Source organism: Pan troglodytes, chromosome 16 (assembly GCF_028858775.2).
Source record: "Pan troglodytes isolate AG18354 chromosome 16, NHGRI_mPanTro3-v2.0_pri, whole genome shotgun sequence".
Taxonomy (NCBI): Eukaryota; Metazoa; Chordata; class Mammalia; order Primates; family Hominidae; genus Pan; species Pan troglodytes.
The window spans coordinates 71011228-71023796 of record NC_072414.2 but is presented as its reverse complement, the minus strand read 5'-3'; the positions used below and the strand labels follow the sequence as shown (position 1 = coordinate 71023796).

The 12569-nt window shown below is 52.1% G+C and overlaps 1 protein-coding gene across 5 annotated transcripts in view; it reads left to right on the top strand.

Annotated features, from left to right (window-relative positions):
* RASGRF1 (Ras protein specific guanine nucleotide releasing factor 1) overlaps window positions 1-12569 on the top strand; it is a 130365-nt gene that overhangs the window by 54514 nt on the left and 63282 nt on the right. For all 5 annotated transcript variants that reach the window (XM_001153395.6, XM_009429655.4, XM_009429654.4 and 2 more), the window contains exons 6-10: window positions 1063-1142; window positions 3942-4135; window positions 4753-4862; window positions 8401-8519; window positions 10788-10948. In XM_001153395.6, coding sequence (XP_001153395.2) covers window positions 1063-1142; window positions 3942-4135; window positions 4753-4862; window positions 8401-8519; window positions 10788-10948 — 664 coding nt within the window. The remainder of the gene's footprint in view (window positions 1-1062; window positions 1143-3941; window positions 4136-4752; window positions 4863-8400; window positions 8520-10787; window positions 10949-12569) is intronic.

Here is a 12569-nt window from a genome sequence, read left to right as displayed (position 1 = left end):
GTTTTCCTATCCATAAATGGAGTGTGCCACAAAGAGCCTAGGGGGCATCTGGGGGAAACCCCCACGTCTCCAAGGTGGTAGGAGCTAAGGAGCAGAGGGAAAATGGTTGGGCAGGAAGGAATAGGGGCGCCTTCAGGAAGCAGCAGAAGCCGCCTCGCTCTGGTGTTCTCTCAGTCCTCACAGCTTGTCCTGGGAGAGGAGACGCCCGGACTGTGTTCTGGGACCAGCTGCTTGGGGAGCAGTGGGTGGAAAACGGGTTGCGGGGAAGGCCGTGCAAATGTGGCTGCCTGTACCCAGCCCGCGCTAAGTTGCCAATGAGAATACGAGTTCAGCACCTTACGTGGCGACAAAACAGGGGCTTTGCAAGCAGCGGGACTCTGGGTCTTTTGGCTTCTCTGACTTTGATTCCAAACAGCGGGGGCGGTTACTGGGTGTTGGGAAACTAGCGTTTGCTGAGCGTCTCCTGTGCACTGGGCACTCGAATTGTCCCATTGCTTCCAGGGGATTCCTCATTTCACCTTCATGTTTTACACAGAAGGACTCGAGGCTGGGAGACCTTAGATAACTTATTCATGGTCTCACAGCCGGGAAGGGGCATCAGGCAGATTTCAGCCCCTCTCTGTGCTAATCCCAAACTCTAGCTCTTCTGTTGATCCATGGCTTTTACTCGTGTTTGCCAGAGCCCTGGTTTCCTCCAAGATACCTTGGGGGAGGGGGTGTGGGGCCCAGCAGGCCGGGACTTGAGGAGACAGAGGCCACTGGCCAGAGCAGCTCCCTGCCCTCTGCCGGCCCGTGGATGTGCCACCCCATGCATAGACGAGCCTGGGCTGTGCTGTCACCATCTGGGAATGCTTAGTAATTCTTTAACCAGGGGCCTGCATTCTCATTTAGCACCAGGCCCCCCCAGATTATATCATCCATCCTGCCGATGCAGTTTTCACGTTAAGGTCTCACATGAGAAAAGGGTTCGCTGCTGAAGTCACGCAGGAGGTTTGGGGACAGTCACCTCTGGAGGAGCAGGAAGTCCCTGGGGCAGAGCTGACCCTGTGCTTTCTCTTTCAGCGAAACCATCATGTTTTTGCATCAGATCTTTTACCAAGGCCTGAAGGCCCGCATCTCCAGCTGGCCCACGCTGGTCCTGGGTGAGTAGTCAGCCCTCACTGAGGCCCCCAGAGAAGTCCCCCTCCAGGGGCCACCCCAAAAGCCTGGGGCAGTTTTGTCCTTCTAGAGCATAATAGAGTGTCACTTTTTAAAACCCACAGAATCCCTCAGAGGGGGCAGAAGAGAAAAGACAAGTTGGCAAATGCTGTATTTCTAAGAGGAAATGATATATTTTTAGTTTCCTATCCACTTTCCCCTTTTATAAAGAATGTATACACATCCATTTCAGAAAAATTGAGAACCCATAAAAGTAGAAAATGTTTAAAAATATCAAGCATAGTTCTGCTTCCCAAAGATAACCACTATAAACACTTTGGTGTGTTTTCTTCCAATTTTTTTCTGTGCATAGATCTTGGGTTTTTTTCCACTTTACATAATTGCAAACATACTGAATATAGAATTTGTATCTTGCTGTGTGTTGTTTTTTTTTTCTTTTACTTAGCATTATCCCATAAGCATTTTCTCATGCCAAAAGCATGCTTTTTGATCGCTGTGTAATACTCCAGTACCCATGAAGGCACTGTCATTTATCTAACCATCTGCTATGGTTGGCTCTTAGAGTTGTTCCAATTTTTTGTTGTTAGAAATAATCATCTCTTCATAAGAAATTTTCTCCATATTAGAGATCATTTCCTTGGGATGGGTTTCCAATGAGCAGAATTGCTAAAACAAAGAATCCAAACATGTGAAAAGCTCTTGCTTCATACATATTGTCCCATTGTTCTCCAAGATGGCTGCACTGCTCTAGTTCCACAAGCAACAGACAGAAGAACCTCCTGCATCTCACCCTCAACCTACACCAAATGTCTTTCTTTTTTTTTTTTTCACTTTCTTAATTTGGTAGATAAAGGTGAGTGTTGGTGTCATCTCCATGATGGAGGCAAAGAAAATGGCTTAGGGAAGTAAAGGAATAGCAAAGGCTGCATAGGTGGAGGGCACAGAGCAGACCCAGGCCTGGCTCTCCAGAGCTCCCTTGCCCTCAGGCATGGAAGCTTCCCAGGGGGAAGTAGGCACTATTATTTTTCTCAAGTCAAAGACCCGTGTTTTTCTCTAAGGTCAAAATAAGGTGTCCTTAGAAAGATGGGGTCCGCATATTCTGCAGTTGCATTGTTGAAGACATTGTCCGTCAGGTGGTCAGACACCCATCACATGAGCTACCATCTAAAGTTGATTACAAGGAAACCATGTTTCCTTTCTTAAATGGGACTTATAAGAAGATGTTTTGGCCGGGCACGGTGACTCATGCCTTTAATCCCAGCACTGTGGGAGGCAGATCACCTGAGGTCAGGAGTTCGAGACCAGCCTGGCCAACATGGTGAAACCCCGTCTCTACTAAAATTACAAAAATTAGCCAGGTGTAGTGGTGCACACCTGTAGTTCCAGCTACTCGGGAGGCTGAGGCAGGAGAATTGCTTGAACCCAGGAGGCAGAGGTCGCAGTGAGCCAAGATCTCACTACTGCACTCCTCTCCAGCCTGGGCGACAGAACAAGACTCTATCTCAAAAAAAAAAAAAAAAAAAAAGAAAAGAAAAGAAAAAAGAAGAAGAAGATGTTTCAAGGCCAGGCACAGTGGCTCACGCCTTTAATCCCACCACTTTGGGAGGCCAGGGTAGGCAGATCACTTGAGGGCAGGAGTTCAAGACCATCCTGGCCAACGTGGTAAAACTCTATCTCTACAAAAAACACAAAAATTAGCTGGGTGTGGTGATGCACACCTGTAGTCCCAGCTACTTGGGAGGCTGAGGTGGGAGAATCACTTGAACACGGGAGGCAGAGGTTACAGTGAGCCGAGACTGCACCACTGCACTCCAGCCTGGGCAACAGAGCAAGATTCCATCAAATAAATAAATAAAGATAAGGAAGATGTTTCACATGACCCCATCCCAGCCTATCAAATCGTTGAAGGGCAGATTTGGGGAGATTGGTTGGGACTTGGGGGCACTGGAAAGGCAAAGTATATACCCAGGAAGCTTGAGACAGAACTATAGGCAGAAAGGGCCCCACCTGGTGAACTAGATAATGCAGAGCCTGGAAGCCCTGCTGGGACAATGACAGATGAACGAAGGAGCAGAGACTCATGTGTCATATGGTAGGAAATCCCTGGAATCAGGAGGTCAGGAGACCCAGCCCCAGGCCGGCTGCTGACTTGCCCTGTGACCTCAGATAGGCCACTTCTGTCTCAGGACGGAGACTGCAGGAGGGAGGGTGGCCTCTTGGGGAGTGTCCTAGGCCATAGCACCATAGGGCACGGGGGCAGGCAGAGGGAGGAACTGGGCAGCCTTCCAGCTGCAACAGAAGCCTCAGCCGACCCCACAGGAAGCTCTGGAGAAGGGGTGACCTCACACTGGTGTCCTGAATTGAAGCAGGAGGACAGACCAGGCAAGGCAGCTTCCTCCAGCTGAGGGCAATGCCTGGAGAGGGACCCAGCTGACAGCCATCGGCCACCAGCACTCCTGGCAGCTGGGGGGATCCAGGTGGCACCCCACAGCGCCCACTCTACCTCCTCTCTCTGACACTCCCATCACAAGTGTCAACTAGACAGGGCCCCACGTCTCTAAGAGTCTGTGATTCTAATGTGGTCCCAATGATGGGGGCCCACCTACTAGCACTGGATAGGGCAGTGGTACTGGAGTCATCCCCAAGAGCAGAGATGTCTCTGGGGTGGGGAACTTGAACCTGGCCCCTGGCCTCTCTGGGTGTAGCTGGGGGAGCAAAGGGCCTAGGGGATTCTGTCCTCACCAAGCTGCCCTAGCCACCCGCTGACTGCCTCGTCCTTCCAGCTGACCTATTTGACATCCTGCTGCCCATGCTCAACATCTACCAAGAGTTCGTCCGCAACCACCAGTACAGCCTGCAGATCCTGGCCCACTGCAAGCAGAACCGTGACTTCGACAAGCTGCTGAAGCACTACGAGGCCAAGCCTGACTGCGAGGAGAGGACGCTGGAGACCTTCCTCACCTACCCCATGTTCCAGGTGGCGTCCGGCCCTGCCTGGGTGGGGTAGAGTCAGGGAGGCAGGCGTGGGGGATGGACCATGGCAGTGGGGGCACAGTGCTTAACACACCCCAGCTCTGGGCTGCCAAAGGGGGCGGGGGAGGTGGTCAGGGCCAGCAGCCGACAATGCTGGGTGCAGGGCAAGCTGACTGTGGGCCTGTCCACGCCACCTTTCTCTCCTGGCTCCTGAGCACCCCACCCCACCCTCAGCCAGAGCAGAACCCTAGACAAGACCCTGGAAGAGCCTCCAAGTTAGAGTCTGTGACCAAAGGGCAGCCTATCTCCTTCCTCAGTTCTGCTCATGGAAGTCCTCTGGGCTAAAAGAACCATTTTCTCTCTCCCACCACCCCCTCGTGCTCTCTCTCTCTCTCCCCTGGCCCGCACCCCATTCTCACGCTCTCTCTCTCTCTCCCCCTCTCCCCCGCCCTCACCACCTCTCTCTCCCTCCCTCCCTCTCCCTCCCTCCCTCCCTTCCTCTCCCTCTCCCTCTCCCTCTTTCTCTCTCTCTCTTGCTCACTCCCTGTCTGCCCCTGCCTTGCTCCCCGGCCATACTTCCCTGGCTCTTTCTCCACCCTCACCTCTCCCACCTGCCCGCAGATCCCCAGGTACATCCTGACCCTCCATGAGCTCCTGGCCCACACGCCTCATGAGCACGTTGAGCGCAACAGCCTGGACTACGCCAAGTCCAAACTGGAGGAGCTGTCCAGGTGAGGCCTGGCTTTTCAGTGCACCAGACCGGCAGACAGGGCAGGGCTGAGGGTGCCCCTCACCAGGAGTTCGCTGAACCCCTGACAAAGCTTGAGTTCAGATGGGGATTGTAAGGGAGGGGCACAGCTTGCCACAGCTCAAAGCAGAGGCCCCTGGAGTGGTCCTGAGGGGGTTACAACTCAAGCCCCAGTAGGCAGGAATAGTGGGTGCTGTGCTATCCCTGGCACAGATCGGGCCCGAGGGAGGGCCCTGGGCACTCAACACCTCCCAGGAGAGGGACTGTCCGCGACTCCCAGGCACTCTCTGCTCTCCAGTGTCAATGTGTCAAAACCTGTGGCCATAGGAGGCCCAGAGGGGGTCCTGGGTGACAGGCCCTCATGTGCCCAAGGCTCTAGTTAACCAGAGGCAGGTAGTGGCAGTGGTTGGATAAGCACATGGCTTGTCCAATCTAGTGCCCCAGTCCTCTGGTCAAGGCCCCTCACCTGGCCCTCTTTCAGCCCCTGAAGCCCAGAGGGAAGCTTCCTCTGCAAGGGCAGACACAGGGGAGCACGGAGGGGGCTCTTGCAGCACCCCAGGCAGCAGATGACTGTGGTCATCCAGGAAGAGGTTCAGGTCCTGGATGCATTTTGAAGGTGGAACCAACAGGATTTTCTGATGGATTTGATGTGGAAAGAGAAAGACTAGAGTCAAGGGTGATTCCAGGCTGTGGGGCTGAGCCACCAGAGGGCGGAGGTGCCATCAACCGAGCTGGAGAAAACTGCAGGAGGGACAGGTCTGGAGGGGAGTTCAGGAGCTTTCTTGGGAGCATGTTGAACTTAGGTGCCAATTCAATGTCCAAGTGTAGATGACAAGAAGGGACTGGGGAATCTGAGTCTGGAGCAGAGGGGAAAGAGAAATCCGGCAATCATCAGCTTGCAGATGGTGTTTAAAGCGACAGCACTGGTGAGATCGCCAAGGGAATTAGCTTGGGCAGGAAAAAGATGAGAACCAGAAGCTGAGCCCCGGGGTATGCACCCTGTGAAGACCAAGAGATGAGGAAGGGCCTTGTGGTCAGAACTAGGCTGCCAAGGGCTACAGAGAAGGTCAGTCTGCAGGGCCTGGGATCCAGCCCCGGCCCTACCCAGGGCACTGCCAAACACTCAGTGCCCTAAAAGTCTTCCTGAGGCCAGCAAGGGGCAGCCAACCAGGCCACAGCTCCCAGCTGGGTGGAGGGAGGGACAGCACAGGGTATAGGCTGCCCCCGATCCTTCCATGACCCAGCCAAGTTGCACACCTGAGTGGAGAATCAGGGCAAGGATGTCATCAGGGTGTGATTGCAGAGTAACGAAACCACCAAGCAGGAAGGTGGAGGGACTCCAGTCCTCCCACGCCCAGGGATCCAAATCCCGCACACTCTTCCCCAAGGGAGAAGGTTTGGGACTCCGGTAAGGCAGCAGGCTCCTCCTTGCTGAGGGATATCTTATCCTGTTGCAAACAGAGCTGCAGGTGGCACATGGTGCCAAGGTATTTGACATAAGACCCTGATCCCTTATCCCCGGGATCCTAGGTGTATGGCCTACTCTTCCTTCCTCCCACCCAACTGCCTGTACCTGGCCCTGAACCCAGCCCGAGTGGCACAGAAGGTTTTCCTATCACCATGACAGCATCCCTTTAATTCTCCTCTCACGCTCCCACAAGCAGGAAGCCATTAGATAGCCAAACCCCTCCTAGGCTGCGCTCAGAAACACTCCCCACCTCTGGGGACTGGGCCTTCCTCCCACCTTTTTATCCTGACCCCTATATTCTCTGCTCGCTGATAACCCAAATCATCATTTCCAGGGCTCCCAGGAGCCTCGCGACCTTGAAACTCCCACCGTGACCTTGAAACTCCCACCGCCTTCCCAGAGCTCCCCAGCTGTGTGCGCATATGGGTCCCGAACACAGACCCCCACCTGGGGCTGGAATGTGTAAACTGCAGCTGCTCAGGAAAACTAGTTTTGCTACCTTGGAATTACCCGCCTTGTGTTTTACCAAACACAGGCTTCCCCCGCAAAACCCCACCCTCATCAAGAGAAGTGGTTTTAATTACCATTGGCTATTTCCATAATGGATCCATCTCTAGGGAACTAGCATGTGTCCAGAGGTGCCTCCCTCTCAAACATCAAGCAGGGGTCTGGGCTTCCAAGAAGAGCATTGCTGGGGAAGAAAGGGGGAAACTGAGGCTCCCAAGGAAGAGACTCCAGCTAAAGGCTCTGGTCCATTTATTAAAGGGCTAGTCTAGTGAATTTAAGCCTAAAATGCATGTCCTCAACCAGGAAAGATAATAATAACTCTTTTGCAACCAATGATAATAGCAACAACAATCACTACTACCCTTTATTTAAGCAGCTGTCACGTGCCAGGCATGGCATAGCTTGCACGGGTACCTGAAATCCCTTTTATTCCACCTTTGCCCCAGCATTCTGTAGATGAGGAAACTAAGGATCAGAGGGATTGAGGAATCTGGTCAATGTCATGCTGATTCAGTTAAGCACAGATCCAGCTCCGGAAGAGGCAGTGTCATCTTTGTTTTGGGGTTTAAATTGAATAATGTCTATGAGAGAAGTTTGTAAGCCACACATATTAACCAGCCTTCTTGTTGGTCTTAACTGTGGAAATTCAGGCATCAGCAGCAGATAAAAGGTTTTGTACTTTGCTTGGAGTAGGTGGAGTACTTTTGCCAGAAGCCCCCCTTCCCCACTCCCCAGACCCTGCCACTGCCAAATTCCTCACTACCTTCCCAAGACTCCTGGAAACCCACCAAGGCAAAATTGGCAGCTCACACCCACCTTTTCCCACCAACGCCATTTTGTAAAAGCTATTGGATGGCGCCATCTCTTGGAGAGGAGGGGTATTACAGCAGTCGGAGAGCGAAATAGGGGAGTTGTCTATATTCCCTCCAGAAGGGCCAGAGCCTACAGAAGTAGGCTAAGGTCAGTCATCCCCTGAGCCAGCGGAATTGCCAGGTGCTCCAAAAGGTAAGCCATTTCAGGGCCCAAGCCATATTAAGGACACAATTATGCAAATATTTGGAGAAAGAGCATTCAAGAAGAAGAGACAGCAAGTGCAAAGGCCCTGAGGGAGTAATGAGCTTTGTTCTTGGGATGGGAATAAGGCTGGTAGAAGGATGAGGGTCAGGGTCATGAACGCAGGATGTCTCCTGTGCTCCCATATCCTTCCCAGTGCTGAGCTGCACCTGCTGTCTGTTCTACATAGTTCAGACTGTAAAATCTGACAGATGTGCTTCATAGCTGCTGACTTCTGTTTTCTTTTTTCTGAAATAAGAACACTTGCCTCCTTGAGCTGTCAGAAGGATAAAATGAGGTCGTGCCTATGAGTGCCCGGCATGCAGCAGGCACTCAGTAAATGCACATTCCCTTCCCCTCCATGACCACAGACTCCACCTGAGAATCCGTGTGCCAGGCTTTCTTCCTAGGTCTGGCCAGAAGCCTGGCATTCTCGCCTCCCTGGGAAGTAGGGGCAGCCTGTCTCTGACTGTGCAGTTTCCCATCCCCACAGAATAATGCACGATGAAGTAAGTGAGACGGAGAACATCCGGAAAAACCTGGCCATCGAGCGCATGATCATCGAAGGCTGTGAGATCCTCCTGGACACCAGCCAGACCTTTGTGAGACAAGGTATGGCCTCTGCACCCTGTCTCCCCTGCCCCCACCAGGTGGGCCCCAGCAGCGGGAGGGAGGCGGCACTCGGGGACACCACCAGTTGGTTTGGCTGCCACATGCCAAGACCTGCCAATGTGATTGCAGAATATTCCCAGGCTGCTGGCGGAATGCAACAGCTATATGTAGATGTCAGTATCTATACATATAGATGCAGATATTATTGGTTTTCACAGTTTCCTTCTCTCCAGATGTAAACAGAATTCTACCCAGATGGCCTTGGTTTGTCTATTGTATGTCATAGTAAACATCGACATGTCCTTTTTGGGGAGAAAGTATGGGGCGGGGGATGAGGAGCTAACAGTTGTCTCTGTGAGTCAGAAGCGTTTTCAGTGTCTGGGAGGAGGTCAGTGTTGGGTCCATTCCCCTGTCCTTTCCTCATCAGCCTCTGCTGCTTTGGAGAGACCATTTTCACAGTGGTTCTCATGGGTAGAAGGTCTTTCCCATGCTTCAGCCTCGCTTACCTTGGGAGCAGTGTTTGAGAGGCACGGCCCCGTTGAGAGGGGTGGCTGAAGGCTCTCTTTGGCTCAGGGGACTGACATCAGAACTGCAATGCATTTGAAATTCATCACATTCAACTTCCATGTTTTGTGGGAGACTCAGCTCCTGCTGGCCTGCCTCACAGGTGACCTCCACCTCAAACAGACCTCCAGAGTCCCTTCTCTGTAGCCCTGGGATTCTCTGCCTAATGAAATACTTGCCAGCGCCTCCCGCTGGCCCATGCAGCTGCCTTGGACAAGGGTATCACCTTTTCGGAGTTTTGTCCCAGCCCCTGTGTGTGGTGGCCCCTACATCCTTCCCCAGGCCCACCCTGTGACCTGCTGAGCTCAGAGCCAGCCCTGCCTGTTTCTCAGCTCCCCTTGGGCTGTGTTGGGCATTCTCTGTGCCAGAAATATTCTCACATAGTATTTTAGGCCCCCTCTGAAGGAACCCCAAGTGGACCTGGCTTGGAAGTAGCCCAAGAAATGACCCCTCCTGGGGTGGGCAGTATCCCCACAGACCAGAAATCTGCTCCATCACCCTGAGTCAAGGCATTTTCTCCCTCTCCAGCCGGGCTGGACCTGGAGACCAAATGAGTGGATTCTGCAAGGTGTTTCTCACTTGTCAGTCATGCAGCCAGCACTGATACCTGCCCTGCTCATGCCAGACCTACAGGGCATTCTGGGGACACTCAGAGAACAGCCTCAGCCCTGCCCTCCAGAAGCCTATGGTACAGAGGAAGAGAGTCATGAGGGGACAAACGCAGGAACACCAGGTGCCAGGTGGATCTCCCTGATGCAGGAGGCAGAGTGGTGGCCTGGAGCAGGACCAAGAGAGTCACGAGGGCTTTCCCAAGGATAAGCAGGAATTCACAGAGAAGACAGAGTGAAGGAAGGGCTTTTCAGAACTAAGAGTGACACTCAGGCTAACTTGACCCAGAACTACATGTGAGGCAGAAGAAGAGGACAATGGTAAGAGTGCAGGCTGGGAGGTGTGCCCAAGCCAGACCACTGGGAGGCCTCAAGTGCCTGAATCCTGGGAACAGTGAGGAGCTGGGGACCTCAGTGGGGAGGGGGCCTGAAGGGTATGTATTAGGGTGGGTACACCAGAGTAGGGCAGCAGTGGCTTTCATGACAGGCACCTACTCTGCTCAGTAATGGCTTCCTAGAGTGCTGTGCTGAGGACTGAGAAGCTCTGTCTGGGCTCTGCAGTATGGTGCAGTGATTGATTGGTGATGCCTGCCATGGCTGTGGACAACAGGAATGCAATGTATCTTTTTTTTTTTTTTTTTTTTAAATCTTAGTAGCTATCTTTTTTACAAATAGGATGGGAGGCAGTGTTTGCCCTAAGCAGTTCCCAGCAGGAGTGCAATGTATCTTGTTAACCCCTCGGGGCCTGCAGCCAGTTCCCCACTTGTTCGGCTCCCTGCCATCCCCAGACCTCAGCCCAGCCCTTCATTCTCACCACATGGGCCATGCCCTTTGGGGTTCCTTTGCTTGCTTAGCCCCTAGCCCCTGGCTGGGATGTCAGTGGGCCCTGCATGGAACTTCTCTGATCACCTCTCATCCCTCAGCCATCTGGCCCTGCAGAGAGGCCTAAAGGAGCATCCCAGGGGCACATTTGCCACTGGGAAACAGAATGGACTTGTCCCACTGCTGCTGCCCCAGCATCTCAACCTTCAAGGCTGGGTCAGAGGCAAAGGTCACCCCAGGAGATGGGCTCAGGGTCTCTCTCCTCCACCCACAGGTTCCCTCATTCAGGTGCCCATGTCTGAAAAGGGCAAGATCACCAGGGGGCGCCTGGGGTCTCTCTCCCTAAAGAAAGAGGGCGAGCGACAGTGCTTCCTGTTTTCTAAGCATCTGATTATCTGTACCAGAGGCTCTGGAGGGAAGCTTCACTTGACCAAGGTAAGGGCTACGGGAGAGGGGCTTGAGGGCTGCCCAGCCAGGGTCATGCAGGCGCTGTCCTGGCCATAGGGTCTATGGGCCCAGGTGGTGGGCAGGGGTGTCAGAGACGTGTGCATGCACACACACACAGATATACACACAACCCATAGTTTGGCCAGCTGGAGAGAGCAGAACTTGACCGATTTTCCACTAGGGAAATCCTGGGAGATGGGAAGGTGAGAATCGAGGGCTTCAGATTCCCCACACTGGGCACCTGGGCAGAGGAGCCAGAGGGCCTGGACAGACCCTTAAAAGGCATGTGTGTGTGCATGTGTGTGTGTCTGTGTGTGTTTGTGTGTATGTATGTGTGGTGTTTTTGTGTCTGTGTGTTTGTATATGTGGTGTGTGTGTGTATGTGTATATGCATGTGTGTGTATGTGTGCGTGGTGTGTATGTATATGTGTGTGTGTCTGTATGTGTTTATATCTCTCTGTGTGTATTAGTCCATTTTCATACTGCTATGAAGAAATACCTGAGACTGGGTAATTTACAAAGAAAAAGAGGTTTAATGGGTTCACAGTTCCACATGGCTGAGAAGGCCTCACAATCATGGTGGAAGGCAAAGGAGGAGCAAAGGCATGTCTTACATGGCAGCAGGAAAGAGAGCATGTGCAGGGGAACTGCCCTTTACAAAACTATCAGATCTTGTGTTACTTATTCAATATCACAAGAATAGCATGGGAAAAATCTACCCCCATGATTCAATTACCTCCCACTGGATCCCTCCCATGACACGTGGGGATTATGGGAGCTAAAATTCAAGATGAGATTTGGGTGGGGACACAGCCAAACCATATCAGTATGTATGTATGTGTATATGTGTTTGTGTCTGTGTGTGTGGTGTGTGTATGTATGTGTGTGTATATATTTGTGTATATGATGTGTATATTTGTGTATGTATAGTGTGTGTATGTGTTTGTCTCTATGTGTGTTGTGTCTCTGTGCATTTGTGTGTGTTCATTGTGTGTGTGTGTGTATGGTATATGGCATATGTATGTGTGTATATGTATTGTCTTTCTATGTACAGGTGTGGTGGATATGTGTGTGGTATGTGTCTGTGTATCTATGTGTATATCTGTGTATGTTTATATGTATGTATGTGGTGGGTGGGTGTGGTATATGTGTATATGTGTGTGTGTCTGTGTGTGGTGTATGTTTTTGTGTACATGTGTCTCTGTGTTATGTATGTGTGATGTATGTGTGGTGTGTATATGTGTGTGTATGTGTATGTGTGTGTGTGTTTGTGTGTGTGTGTGTTTGTATGTGTGATGTGTGTATCTGTGTGTGTCTATGTGTGGGATATGTGTTTGTGTGTCTGTGTGTGTGGTATGTGTTTTTGTATCTGTGTGTGTGGTGTGTGTGTCTGTGTCTGTGTGTGGTGGGTGTGAAGGGCAGGGTAGAGGGCCTCCACTGGCTGAGGGCCAAGGCATCACTCAGAGCTTTTCTTTCATCTCCACCCCAAAGGAGCTCTGACAGAGCCCCTTCCAGTGACCTTCTCAGGTGTCCCCTCCTCCAGCACAGGAGCCCTGGAGGCTGCTGAGCTGCTCCACACAGAGCCTCAGGACCTTGCAGCCCTGCATGA